General features: G+C 42.9%; 1 protein-coding gene across 7 annotated transcripts in view; it reads right to left on the bottom strand.

Annotated features, from left to right (window-relative positions):
- The window catches only part of sntg1 (syntrophin, gamma 1), a 649,505-nt gene that overhangs the window by 26,436 nt on the left and 608,177 nt on the right, over positions 1 to 14,892 (bottom strand). For all 7 annotated transcript variants that reach the window (XR_005462062.1, XR_005462061.1, XM_038809324.1 and 4 more), the window contains one exon: positions 12,973 to 13,125. Coding sequence is in view for 5 of the 7 variants with exons in the window: in XM_038809324.1 (XP_038665252.1) it covers positions 12,973 to 13,125 (153 nt within the window). In the remaining 2 variants the exon portion in view is untranslated. The remainder of the gene's footprint in view (positions 1 to 12,972; positions 13,126 to 14,892) is intronic.

Here is a 14,892-nt window from a genome sequence, read left to right as displayed (position 1 = left end):
GAACCTGCCCTCTCCACAGTCTCTGCACCATCTCCATATTATCCTACAGATCCAGAGACAATGCCACTGCTTGTTGCAGCCTTTGATTAAACAGATCATCTAATCCTTTGCTCCACTCCAGTGGCATTAGGCAAGGGAATTTCACATTGTGTGTCTGTAACTTATTTATGTAGCTAAACCACAGTAACATTGATACATAAACTTAGAACAAATAAAAGATTAGAAAAGTATGAAGGAAAAATGCAAATGCTGCAAAACCTAATCTAAGGAAATACTGAAATCTAGCCAACATTCAAAACACCAAAATAAAAGGAAAATATTCCGAATACTGGAACTCTGAAATAAAAACAGAAAATGCTGGAAAAACTCAGCAGGTCTAGCAGCATCTGTGGACAGACAAACAGAATTAATGCTTCAGGTTTGTATGAAGAGCCATAACCTTTCCAGCATTTTCTGTTTTTAATCCAAAACACCCAACTATCGTAATTCTTTGCATGCACTGATTGACTGCCGTGAACAATTTTTATTTTTGTAAACATCGGTAAAATCAAGGATTCTTAATCTGAATTACTGAAAGCAATAAATTTGAAACAAAATGGAACACTCGCTAGGTTTAAAAGAAGAAAAACTGAATTAGTTATTGCAGTTCCTATTAATTCTTGGCAAACACGAACAACATTTGAAACATCAGAAAAATAGTTTCCTCAGTTTAGATTTAAATGAGTCTCATTCGGAAACCTTTCTGCTCTGGGGTGATTCACAATCTATCAGAAACCTATCAATGTATTGAATCATAGAATATTACCATACAGAAGGAGACTAGTTAGCCCATTGTACCTGAGCCAGTTCCTTCGAAGAGCAATTCAATTGGTCCCATGCAAATATTGAATCTCAATTTCCCACAGCGTTGCAAATCTTTCCTTTTCAAATGTGTGTTTAATTCCCTTGTAAAATGTTGAGTTTCTCCTAATAGGGGAGTCCTCTTTTGGATTTAGGAAGCTTTTGACAGTTAAGTTCAAAAGGTGTTGCCAACTTCACAGGGCAAAATGAGATGCTGTATGATAAGTGTAATGTTTTTGGTGAACTCTTTGACAATAGGATAGTGTTCTTGAAAGCCAAATGACCATTACATTAACCAACATTGTAAAAATGGAAAAGCCGTCATAAGTAGTGAGATACATTATCCACTGGATAAAGTACTCTTCTGCATTAAACAATACTGATATTCAGATATTACTATATCAATTGTCCCCCATGCTTTATTATTTTTATTTCATTCAATGACAGCTCAGATATCTGTTCCACTTCTTAAATGCTTAGCATTGTGAATCACTTCAAATACTTTAAAGTATTCAGCTCTGTAGGTTTTGTTGACATAGTTTTTCAATGGAATCCCAGGAAGGATATTTGGCTGAGTTCTAAACTTATTCACATATGCATCTCGGCAGGGGTTGTTGGTATAGCTGTCAAGCAGATTATAAATTTATTTACACTGCCAATTTTGTGAGCTCCGAAGAGGATACCTTATGAGTGTTTTGAACGGCTGTTTATTTGATATTTTTATGGACACCTCAAGTACTTTCAATGTTATTATAAGGCTCATGAGTTCTGCACAAAATGGATCCAGGATGGTCCAGACATGGAGGTGAGGGGGATATGGGAAATAGGTCTATGGACGATGCAAGATATGGAGAGGGAGGGTTGACGGAGCAGTTATGGGGGTGGGTGAGTGTGAGGGACAAAGAACCTCACACTCATCAACAGAACTGGGCTGATTTCTCAGCAAATGGAGGCATTCCGTTCTTAACTTCACAACTTTGTGTCTGCTTGCCTGTGATTCTGCCCCGGGCATGCATCGGGAGACAGCAATCCTAGATTTCAGTCCCTTTCTGCCCCATTATCATGGAAATAGGGTATGTGTGTATGTGGTAGGGGAAGGGGAAGCACTGCCAGGCAGCGGGCAGGATCGTAATGTCAGGAATTCTCCCTGCCATCTTCTATTCCCTGCTTCAAAAGAGAAAATCTGGCCCTGCCCATTTTTTTTTTTTTTTTTTATAAATTTAGAATACCCAATTCATTTTTCCAATTAAGGGGCAATTTAATGCGGCCAATCAACCTACTCTGCACATCTTTGGGTTGTGGGGGCTAAACCCACGCAAACACGGGGAAAATGTGCAAACTCCACACAGACAGTGACCCAGAGCCGGGATTCGAACCTGGGACCTCGGCGCCATGAGGCAACAGGGCTAACCCACTGCGCCACCGTGCTGCCCTTGGCCCTGCCCATTTAACTCTCAAAAGTAAAATACAGAATAACAGTGTTGACCACTTTCCAAGACTAACTAATGAAAAGAAAAACTTTTGAAAATGAAATGACTTTAAAAGCTTTCTTTATTTCACAGCTCGCCAGTGCAGGAAGTGAGGCAAGTGTGGCCTCGGCATGGCGTTCTCGACTGAGACCAAAAAAAATGGCAAGGTCGCTTTAAATGGCGGTGAAAGACCCAGCTATACGTACCCAGAATGGGAGTTTGTTTTTGTGCTTTAAATCACGCCCTTGTTCCATGTCAGGATAGTGTATGGCTTGGAGGGGAATTTGCAGCTGATGATGTTCGCATGTGTCTGCTGCTCTTTTTCTTCTGGAAGGCAGAGATTACAGGTTTGGAAGATCTTGAGCTGCTGAAGTGCATCTTGTAGATGGTACACACTGTTGCTACTGCGCGTTAGTGATGGAGGGAGTGAATGTTGAAGATGTTGGATGGGGTGCTGCTCATGTGGGCTCCTTTGTCCTGTATGAGATTCTTGTGTGTTGTTGGAGCCGCACTCATCTAAGCAAGTGAAGTGTATTCTATCACACTCCTGACATGTAGCTTGTAGATGATGGACAGACTTTGAGGAATCACGGGGTCAGTTACTCACTTCAGAATTTCCAGCCTCGGACCTGCTCTTGTGGCTGATCTAGTCCAATTACATTCTGGTCAATGACAGGCAACAGAATGGTGGTACTGGGGGATTCAGGGATGAATATCAAGTGTAGACGGTTAGATTTCTCTTGTTGGAGATGGTCCTTGGCCGGGACTTGTGTTGGGGAATATTTCTTGTCATTTCTCAGCCCAAGTCTGAATATTGTCCAAGTCCTGCGGCATATGACATGGTCTGCTTCGGTATCTGAGGAGTCGCAAATGGTACCGAGCATTGTGCAGTATCAGCAGACATCCCCTCTTTTGACCTTATGATGGAAGGAAGCCGAGATGGCTGGATCTAAGACATTACGCTGTGGAATTCCTGCAGCAATGTGCTGGTATGAAGATGATGTGGAGATGCCGGTGTTGGACTGTGGTGAGCACAGTAAGAAGTCTTACAACACCATGTGAAAGTCCCACAGGTTTGTTTCAAACACTAGCTTTCGGAGCACTGTCCTTCCTCAGGTGAATGGTATGGTATGAAATAGTATGAACTGGTATGAAGATGACTGACCTCCAACAACCACAATCATATTATTTTGTGCTAGGTATGACTACAACCAGTGGAGAGCTTTCCCTCTCATTTTCATTGTCTTCTGTTTTGCCAGGGGCTCCTTGACACCACACATGGTCAAATACTGCCTTGAAATTATGGGCAGTCACTCTCACCCCACCTCTTGAGATCAGCTCTTTTTCATGTTTGGATCAAGGTTGTAATGAGATTGGGAGCTGAGTGACCCTGGACGAACCCAAACTGAGAGTCAATGAGCAGGTTATTGCTGTGCCACATGATAGCATTGCTGATGACTCCTTCCATCACTTTGCTGATGATTAAGATGAGGCCGATGGGACAGTAATTTGATGGAATCAATTTGTCCTGCTTTTATGTGGACAGGACAAACATGGGCAATTTTCCACATTGTTGTGTAGAAGCCAGTGTTGTAGCTGCACTGGAATAGCTTGGCTATGTGCACAACTCGTTCCGGAACACGTTTTCAGTACTATTGCCGGGATACTGTCAGGATACATAGCCCAGTGGCTTCAGCTGTTGCTTGATATACTTCATATAGTAATAGCAAAAAGGTACCACAAAAACATTGTAACACAAATGTAATGAGAATTGCAGTGAAATTTAAAGTCTTATATAATTTTGACTTTGCAAACTGACTAGTATTTTGAGGAGTTAGGTTGCTATTTCACACTGTCAGAAGTTATAGACATAGGAAATAGGAGAGTCTTTCTCTTTAGAGGACATTGCAAATAATAGTTCATGGTATTGTAAATATTCATCACTTTTATCAGCAGTGGCATTTCACAGTCATGTTGAAACAATTTTATTGATTGTCAATTTGAAGATGCCAGTTCAAGGGCAGATTGCATCAAATTCTAGGCCACCTCACCATACTAAATATGTTTCTGATTTTAGCCACTCAACATGGGAGGGCTCTGTAAATTTAACTGAAAATGAGAATGCAAACCTGTACTTTGGTATGACAGTTTCAGGGTGAGACTTACAATGGCCTGGTCAAAAATAAATAATATTTAAGGCAAAAAGATGCAATGGAATGTTGTCAGAATTAAACTTCGTGTTTTTTCTGCAGAGATAAATGAATTGGGTTGGGTTGAATTCATATTACATTGGATTAAATGTATTATGTGAAAGAGCGTCTGAACAAGCCAAATAACCTTCTCTTGCTCATTGCTTCCTTAGCCTGTTAAAAAGATGTGCATCATCATTGACTGTCAAGGATTTACTTTCACAGTGTGCAGCGGACAATTTCAAAATTCTGGCCAACAATGAATCTCAGGCCCTAACACCTCCACTTAAACTTCTCACCCCTCTCGCTTCATCACTCCCTTTCTCTGTAACCTTCTTCAGGCCTTTTTCTCAAGAATTTTGCATTCCTCCAATTGTGCTTGCTTGTTCTTCCTTTTAATCCACCTTTAGCCTTTCAGTCACTGCTGTCTGGAATTTCCTCATTGTCCCCCTTCCCTTGTTGAATCTCACTGGTGAATAAAGTGTTTGATCCATCCCCATAAAATCCTCTAGATTTGGTGTGGTGTCCATTTTCTGACAGGCCATACTTCTGTGAAGCACTTTGGGGGCAACTTTCAACTTTATACATGCCGTATGAATGTAGGTTGTTGTTGAAATTAGGTAAATTCTACATCTAAAAATATTCAATTGTGAGATGCTAAAAGTGCAAATGGAGACCCACGATTGTCCTTAAAACACAGTGTTAGTGGACTTGTGTTTGAGTTGACTAGGGCTGAGGTCAATAAATTGCTCGCAATGACCTGATGTTGCCATTTACAATGGACAAAGCATTCAACTTCAGCAGAACTGTAAATATACATGTGGAAAGAAAAATAGGGTAAATGTATAGATAGTCAGGCTGTTGTTTTATACCTCTGTAAATTTGAAATTTCTGGTACATGCTTCATTTTTTAATGGATGTTATCAGCAAGAAGGACCAGATAGGTATTGCAGGAGACCCCTAAGTGCATCTCACTCTCCAGCCAGTATTCCATTCTGAATACTCGTGAGAGTGATGGTTCTTTGGCGATTGCAGCCAGAGATCATCCCCGACACCACGGATGGCTCACCTGAACAGAGGGACTGGAGGAAGATTGGAAAAGTAATGAAGGATTTGATTATTAGTAGTACCCACAGTCAGGTGCAGAAATATATCCAAAATGGTAAGTTACTTCCCTCATGCCAGAGACAATGATGTCATTGAAGGCTACAGGGTACTCTTTGGGGTGGGAGTGAACAGCCAGCAAATGTAAACCATATTGGTATCACCGGCAAGGGTTGAAAAAGGGATGAGATCCTGCAGGCTGAGTTCAGGGAGCTCAGAAAGAAGCTAGCAAGCAGATCCTCAACAGTAGTAATCTCTGGATTACATCCTGTACTACCCACTAATGAACAGATTAATGTGTGGCTCAAAATACAATGCAGGAGGGTGAATTTTTGATTCATGGGACATGGGACCAGTTCTGGAGTAGATGGGACCTGTATACCCCAAATAGTTTTCCCCTCGGCAGATCTGGAACTAATGTCCTTGCAATTTGCTCGTGCCATTGCAGAAGGTTTAAATTAACTTGGCATTGGTATGGAATTAGGAGGCAATATTATAGAGGAAGACCAAGATGTACAGCGAATTGGGAGGGACACATTGCATTAAAGTAGGAAATAGTAAGATACTCGGTGGCGTCAGATTAAGGGGGAATGTAATAAGATCCAATTTAGGTTGACTGTCCATGCATGCGAGTGTGGAGAGTGCAGTAAATAAAGTTGGTGAGTTGCAGGTGCACGTAACCATGTGGGAGTATGATGATGTGGTGTTAAACTAAACCAGGCTCAAAAAAGGACAGGACTGGGTACTAAATATTTGTGGATACGAGATGTTCAGGAGAGATAGGGAAGTAAAGAGAGGAGAGTGTGGAAGCAGATACATTAACGGCGTTCAAAAGGCATCTTGACAATCACATTGATAGGATAGGTATAGAGGGATACAGTACAAGGAAGTGCTGAGCATTTTGGCCAAGGGTGGTTCCTGTGCTGTATTGTTCTTTGAATTCAAGAAGGGTTAAGCGCAGAATCCATTTTGTTAAAGCTTTAACAAAAAAGAATTAAATTTCTCAATATGTGTAGGTGACCAGATAATGGGAAATATATGGATGAACAAATTTGCTGGGAACCTACAGGTGAAAAAAATATAGAATAGTTATAAAAGGGGGCTTTATTACTATCCAAATCCATATTAGCATAATTAACATAAATTTCAGATATAGCAAAAGTTTTGACTGTTCAGGAAAATTTTCTACATCAGTGTGTTTCCAGTCCAATAAGGAAAGAGACATTGCTGGATCTGGTTCTGGAGAATGAGGTTGGCCAAATGGATCAAACAGCACTTGGGGCACACTTAAGTGACAGTGATTATTGTATCATAAGGTTTAGGTTGTCTATGGAAAAGAATAAGGAACAAACCAGTGTAGAAAATAATTTAACTTGGACAGCTAACTTCAATGGGATCAGAATGTCCAATGGGAAATAGAATCAAGAGTTTGGAGGCAAAACTACAATGGAACAATAGGCTGCCTTGGGAGTAGCATGGGACAGTTGGGACACATTCCCAAGAGGGGGAAGGTAGGGCAAACAAATCTAGGGCTCCCTGAATTAAGAAAGTGATAGAGAATGGGATGAAAAATAAAAGGGGTGCACATAATGTCAGGTGGATAATATCATTAAGAATCAGACTGAATATATAAAGTTCAGAGGGTGAATGAAAAAGCAATAAGAGAAGCAAAGGAAGAGTATGAGAAGCGACTGGCAGCTAACTAACTGGGAATCTAAAAACATATAAATAGTAAAAAGGTAGAAAAGGGAGCAATGGGAATGATCAGAGACATAAAATGGAGTTGTTGCACAGACTCTCAGTCATGGCTAAAATTCTAAATTTGTATTTTGCATTTTATTGAAGATGCTACCTGATTATAGTGAAAGAGGAAATGGACGCAAAACTGGGTGTGCTAGAAATTGGTAAAGATCGGGATGGGTTTTCCATTAGCTCATGGCGAAATCGGGAAACACGATTGGGCGGAGAATCAATTCCAAAACCAAATTCGTGGCAGGCATCGATTTGACGCCAAATCACAATTTCCGTCACCTCGACAGTGGCTCCAATGTGTTCCGGAATGCATGTACAGTAAACGCGGCTTGCATGTCATTAGCAGGCCTAACCTGGTATTCTCCGGGGCCTCTGCGATTCTCCACCTCCGATGGGCTGAGTTCCCCACGCCGTGGTTCACTTACGCTTTTAAAAATCGTGAAACCGGCGTGGTGGCTACTGAGGGAGAGAGAGGGGGTACGGAAAGTGCCCAACATCACCATAGTTTTCTCACAGTTGTGCCGCTGGCCGGGGGGCTTTTGCAAGGGCCAGTGGGAGTAGTTGGGGTGGTCAGGAGGTGAATTGTGGGGTCGGGGTGGATGGGCAGGGAACACCACTGCCGCAGCCGGCAAAGCAGCCATGCAGCTGTACACACCGCTAAGAGCCCACTGTGAACTTAGTGCCACGGGTCATATAGGTGACTCCCAGGGCATCCCCCCAGGTGCCCTCTGGCCCCAGCCAACCCATCAGCTGTATGGGCATGCTCCAGCACAATCAGTGCCACATGTTGGCTGGGATGAGTGCAAGTGGGGATTGTAATGTGAATGAGCGGCTACAGCTTGTCAGCCTCCTGAGTGTCAATCATGGACCTGACAAATCCCGCACCGTTTTTCATTAGAATCAATTGTGTTCCACGTGCACCGATACTAGCCCCTTAATAGTAGATCCAGGTTCAGCGGCAGTGTTTCTGTCGTGAAAGTCCACGAATTCTGCATTGGTGTCAACACTTAGGGCGAGATTCTCCAATTGCCGATGCTGAAATCGTGTTCGGCGATTGGCCGGAAATTCAGTTTTTACACCGGTGGCGTTTTTCGGATGTTCTGTCCCCTCAAAAACGGCGTCATCGCTGAGTATTGAATAGGTATTGAATAGACTAGCTGTACGTGGAATTGATAAATCAACAGGACTGGATAAGAAGCATACTAGGATAATGAGTGAAGTAAAGATGAAAATTGCAGAGATACAGGCCATATTCTTATAATCCTCCACAGATACACCATTGTGTCAGTCTGTTGGAGAACTGCAGATATTATAGCCTTTTTCAAAAAATGTGAGGATGTACTCAGCAACTAAATTTGTCTGTTTAACTTTGGTGATGGGGAAGCGTTCAGAAATGATGGGCGAGATTCTCTGGCTTCCCTACAGCCTCTTCCTCGGAGTGGGGGGGGTTGGCGTGCCGTTGGACGATGGTGGGGTCTTCTGGTCCCACCACTTTCAATTGGATTTTCCACTAAATCCAGCCCATGCTGTCAGCAGGACCGGAAGATCCCGCCAGCTTGAACAGCTGTAAGATCTCGCCCGATAAGTCAGGACAAAATTAATAGTCTTTTGAAAAATGCGGGTTGAGTGTGGAAAGCCACCTCTGCTTTGTTAAAAGCAAATCGTGCTTAACAGAATTGATTGAATTTTTTGATGAGGTCAAATTGAGGGTTGATGAGGGTACTGTAGAGGATGTGGTGTACATGTAATTCCAAAAGGCATTTGATAAAACACTAGGGTTGTCATAAAAGTTAGAACCCATGCAATAAAAGGGATAATGCAACATGGCTATGAAATTGGCTGAGCAACAGGAAGCAGTGGGTAGTGGTGAATGGTTGTTTTTCAAACTGGAAGAGTGAGGGTCCCCAGTGGTCGATGTTAGAATCACTGCTTTTCTAGATCTATAACAATGACTTATACTTGGGTGTGCAGGACAGAATTTCAAAATTTGCAGATAACACAGAACTTGGAATTATTGTGAGTTATAAGGAGGATAGTGGTAAACCTGAAGAGGACAAGTGCAGTCTAGTGAAAATGAGTGTGACAGATGAAATTGAATGCAGCAAATTTGTGAATGGATTTATTTTGATCGGAGTAACAAAGAGAGACAATTTAAAATAATTCTGAATGGGGTGCAAGAACAGAGGGACCTGGGGGTATATGTGCAGAAATCATTAAAGGTGGCAGGGCATGTTGACAAAGCAGTTCATAAAGTACACAGGGGCCTAAAGGTTTATGCATGGCAGCAAGGAGTACAAATGCAAGCAAGTTATGATAAACCAGTATAAAACACCTGTTGGGCCTCAACAGGGGTATTGTGTCCAGTTCACGCCAGCACACTTTAGGAAGGATGTGAAGGCATTAGAAACGGTGCAGAAAAGATTTATGGGGATGGTTCCAAGTCTGAGAGACTTCAGACACTTGGATAGATTGGAGAAGCTGAAGCGGTTTCCTTGTAGGAGTGAAGAGCATGATATTTAATAGAGATGTTCAAAATCATGAACTGTCTGGAAGAGTAGATGGAGATAAAATGCATCCATTGGCAAAAGGAACGACAACCAGAGGATGTTGATTTTAGATGACTGGCAAAAGAAGCAATGGCGAAATGTGAAAACACATTTTTATGCAGTGAGTGATTAGAAAGTGGAATACATGCTACATGCCCGAGAGTGTTGTGGGGACCGATTCGGTTGAAACCTTAAAAACAGAATTGTGTAATTATATTAAGAGAAAAACGTACTGAGCTACGGGAGGTATGGGTGAGAGTGGGCCGAGGTGAGCTGCTCTGCAGAGCCGAAACAGACACAATGAGCCAAATAAACTCCTTCTGTGCTGTGACCATTTTATGGGTAGGATTGTTCTGTTCCCTATGGGCAGGTTGATATGTACGGGAGTGCCTGCTAAATTGCACCAGAGGCTGGGAAGATATCAGTAGGTCTGCCTGCCCATGAGCCAATTGAAGGTCTTGGCCGCGATTCTCCGCAATCAAGATGGGTGGGGGAATAGTGGGAGGTCCACTCCCGCACCTCCCGCTATTCTCCCACCCCCCCAAAATGGCGTGTCCGGTGTTCCGACACGCCGCTCGGAGAAACGCGGGCCGCCGTTCTTCACGGCGGCCCGCGATTCTCCGACCCGGATGGGCCGAGCTGCCTGCTGTTCCGACCTGTTCACGACGGCGGCAACCACACCTGGACGTTGCCATCGTGAACATGGCGCGCCAGGTAAGTGCGGGGATCAGATTGTTGATTGTGGGGAATTCAGTGTTGGTAATGCCATTGAATGTCAAGAGGCGACGGTTAGATCCTCTCCTATGGGAGATGGTCAATGCCTGGCACTTTTATGGCGCAAATGTAACTTGCCACTTGTCAGCCCAAGCCTGGATATTGTCCAATTCTTGCTGCATTTGGACATGGACTGCCTGTCACTAATGGTGCTGAACATTGTGCAGTCATCCACAAACGTCTCCCCTTCTGACCGTACGATGGAAGGAAGGTCATTGCTGAAGCAGCTGAAGATGGTTGGGCCCAGGATTCTCCCCAGAGAAACTCCTGCAGTGATGTCCTGGAGTTGAGGTGATTGACCTTCAACCACCACAACCATCTTCCTTTGTGTCAGGTATGACTCCAACCAGCGGAGAGTTTTCCCCCTGATTCCCATTGACTCCAGTTTAGCTAGGGTTCTTTGATGCCATAATCGGTCAAATGCTGCCTTGATGTCAAGGGCAGTCACTCTCACCTCTGCCATTCAGCTCTTTTGTCCATGTTTGAACCAAGGCTATAATATGGTCAGGAGCTGAGTGACCCTGGCGGAACCCAAACTGAACATCCGTGAGCAGGTTATTGCTGATTAAGTGCCACTTGATAGCACAGTTGATGACTCCTTCCATCACTTTGCTGATGATGGGGAGTAGACTGATCGGGTGTAATTTCCTGGGTTGGATTTGTCCTGTTTCTTGGGTACAGGACATACCTGAGCAACTTTCTACATTGCCGGGTAGATGCCAGTGTTGTAGCTGTACCGGCTTGAAATATTCCATTTGTAATATTCCCATGTGTGGGCAACAATGACAGGAATTTGGCATATTAAAATTGGCCATTTAATTTCAGGGAAAGTGACAGATTTATTTTCATGCAAAAGTATTATGTGAAGCTTATTTTTCCCCGAATTATTAGATCCATTCAAGTTGCTGCTTTTTTTCCCAGCGCTTATTTGGTTCAGCTTAGCTCTATTTTCAATTTAGTTGTCCATTCCCTCCCGCTGCCCCAACTCCCCATTCCTGACCTCGCTCCGGTTTCATTGCGGAACATTTTGTTCTTTGTTGCCGTGTTGTGTTGCCTGTTTGATCCTGCAGTGTCTTTGGCTTCAAAGGAAATACAAAAGTAACACAAAAGTAAAGATCCCCCTTTGGTCCAGTCTTGTGTTCCTTTTGTTGCCATTTTTAGCATCTCATCAAAACAGAAAAGATTACAGACTGAGTGATTTCCACTTGCTGAGCAGCCATTGGTATCCGTGGAGAGTCTGAAAGCAGTTTGTCAGCTGGATATGATGATGCAGCACCTCTTGCAGCTGCTTGGATTTATACAAAGTTACAGTGATTCAATGTTTATTTTATATCACTGTAAGCACTTTTAGGTATTCATATAAGGAAACTGTTTAAAGTAAAGTACGACTTAAAAAATAAAAAAGGTACAGTCGGATCAAAAGTCCCTGTTTTGTCCCAAAAGGTTTTTAACCACTTCCCCCACAAAGCTGCCGCCACCACCCCCACACCCCCTCCATATTATCAAGCACATTCAAACCAACACGTTGTTACATCATATCTGGCAGCTTCATCACCCTAACATGAGCAATTTCCACTTGATTGATTTATTAATTAAAGATTTTTTTTCAGGTTATTATTCACCAAGGAGTCAAGGGCCCATAAGAGCCATCTTTTAAGCCAAGGGCTGCACGGTAGCACAAGTGGATAGCACTGTGGCTTCACAGCGCCAGGGCCCCAGGTTAGATTCCCTGCTGGGTCATTGTCTGTGAGGAGTCTGCACATTCTATATGTGTGCGTGGGTTTCCTCCGGGTGCTCCGGTTTCCTCCCACAGTCCAAAGATGTGCAGGTTATGTGGATTGACCATGATAAAGTGCCCTTAGTGACCAAAAAGGTTAGGAGGGATTATTGGGTTACGGGGATAGGGTGGAAGTGAGGGCTTAAGTGGGTCGGTTCAGACTTGATGGGCCGAATGGCCTCCTTCTGCACTGTATGTTCTACATGGAAAAAGGCAAAAAGGAACCATTCAAATAATTTTCTCCCTCTAATTTCCATCACCTTGATTTGTTTGAAACAGATCATGCAAAATCAATAAATTATGACTGAAATCACCAATGTTGGCAACACAGCTACACGTATCTGTTGAGAACAGTGTTGATCTGCCCTCAGTAAGTGGGAATTGTTCAATTACATTATTATTCTGTGCGCGGGTGGAATTGTGGAGATGGAGAGTGTCAAATAGATACCGAGGAATGCAATCAACTAAATGGAGCCTGAAGCTGAGGTAATTTATCTCTGAAAACTTTGCTTTAGTAGTACCTGTATTCGTTCCACCTCTAAGAAGGTTGCCGTCTGAAAGGCCTTTTCCCAGAGAATAAGTTCATATTCTAATTCCACACCGAAGATTAGGTCCTCTCCATTTTCTGTCTGAACACTAAAACAGTGCTTCCGCCGGTCCCACAGATCACTGTCCTGATGAAAACCTGAAGTTATATAATCTGGCATACATCAATTAATATTTTCACTTAACACACATTTAAGGCTAAAGTTGCAAATGTAACACTTGATGCACACAAGTTGTTTATGTTTTAGTTGCAACCTGAATATTACAAGAAGTTAATTTTCAACAAAATGTGTTGACAAGTCTTTTTTCTAAATTCACTTCCAAACAATGATGCAATTGGTCTGAAAAGGTGTCTGCATATCAAAAATACATTGCCATGTTATTTGCACACAGCATCATTGTGGGGGGAAATGATAACTTCCATGGAGTGGCAGTCACTATTGGATGGCTACTCAGCTTGCTTTTACTTACCAAAATCTGAAGTTGCACATTTCCCGCCTGGATCTCTGACCTGGGCCTGGTGAAAAATGTGCTTCTCGCATAGGTTTCCCCTTTGGTCCCTAATGTGCCCTACTACCTAGTTAGCCACTTTCCCTTAATATCTTATAGAATATTTCGGGATTCTCCCTAATCCCACCCATCAGTGGTTTATTGTGCTCTCTCTTTGCTCTCCTAATTGCTTTCTTAAGTTCCTCCCCCCCTGCACTTTCTATACTTCACTAAGGCCTCTGCTGATTTTCCCCTATTGTACCTACTAAAAGTCTCTATTTTCTTTCTTATCCAATCTTGAATCCAGGGCTCTCTGGGCATCTGCTCCTACATTTCACCCTGAAGGGAACATGTTGGGCCTGTACCCTCCCCATTTCCTTTTTGAACGCCACACCACTGCTCTGCTGTAGATTTTCCCACAAGAACTTATTCCGCCTACTTTGGCCAGATCCTGCCTTATTTTAATAAAATCTGCCTTTCCCCGATCTAAAACTTTTTCCTTTTCCATAACAAACATAAATCATACTATGTTGTGGTCGCTCTCACTAAAATGTTCCCGCACTGCCACCTCAAACCCGTCTGGCTTTTTACCCCAGAATTAAATCTAGCACTGCACCATCCCTTGTTGGACTTTACGTTGACATAAAATGTTCTCCTGAATATTTTTCAAGAGATCCACCCCCTCTAAACCCTTTACACTCTAACGATCCAAATTAATGTGGGGGAGTTGAAATCGCCTATAATTACCCCGTTATTATTATTTTTACATACCTCAGTGAATTGTCTGCTTAACTTCTCCTATAATAGTGGCCTATAATACACTCCTAGAAATGTGACTGCCCCCTTTTTGTTCCTTAACTCTACCCACAAAGCCTCATTTGAGGGGCCTTCCAAGATTGCTTCCAGGAATTTAAAAACCTCCTTCATGCACCAACTCTTGAGCCACTCATTCATCTGCCCTATTCTCCTATTTCTGTACTTGCTTGCACATGGCGCTGGGAGGAATCCAGAGATTACAATTTTTGAGGTCCTGCTTTTTAATCTGCTGCTTAGCTCCCTGAATTCTTGATGCAAGACCTCATCCTTCATTCTACCTGTGTTGTTGGTATCAAGATGCTCCATGACATCTGATTTATCACCCTCCCCTTTAGTATGGCCGGTGCCATTCAGTGGCATCTCTGACCTTTGCCACAGGAAGGCAACACACCTGGAGCCACATCTGCGACCGCAGAAACACCTGTCTAATGAATTATTGCTCTTCCTTCCTTCTTCCTCCTCTCCTGGACAGTCAGGCTGCTTGTGGTGCCAGAATTTGCATACATTTGCATGACAGTGAACACTGAATCAGTTCTGGGCACCACTCAGTGCCAATGCGAAACAGAAGTGATTATACTCTGGCGGGAGAA

This window comes from Scyliorhinus canicula, chromosome 10, assembly GCF_902713615.1.
Source record: "Scyliorhinus canicula chromosome 10, sScyCan1.1, whole genome shotgun sequence".
Taxonomy (NCBI): domain Eukaryota; kingdom Metazoa; phylum Chordata; class Chondrichthyes; order Carcharhiniformes; family Scyliorhinidae; genus Scyliorhinus; species Scyliorhinus canicula.
Note: the sequence above shows the minus strand (reverse complement) of the source record. Positions and strands in the feature narration are given on the sequence as shown.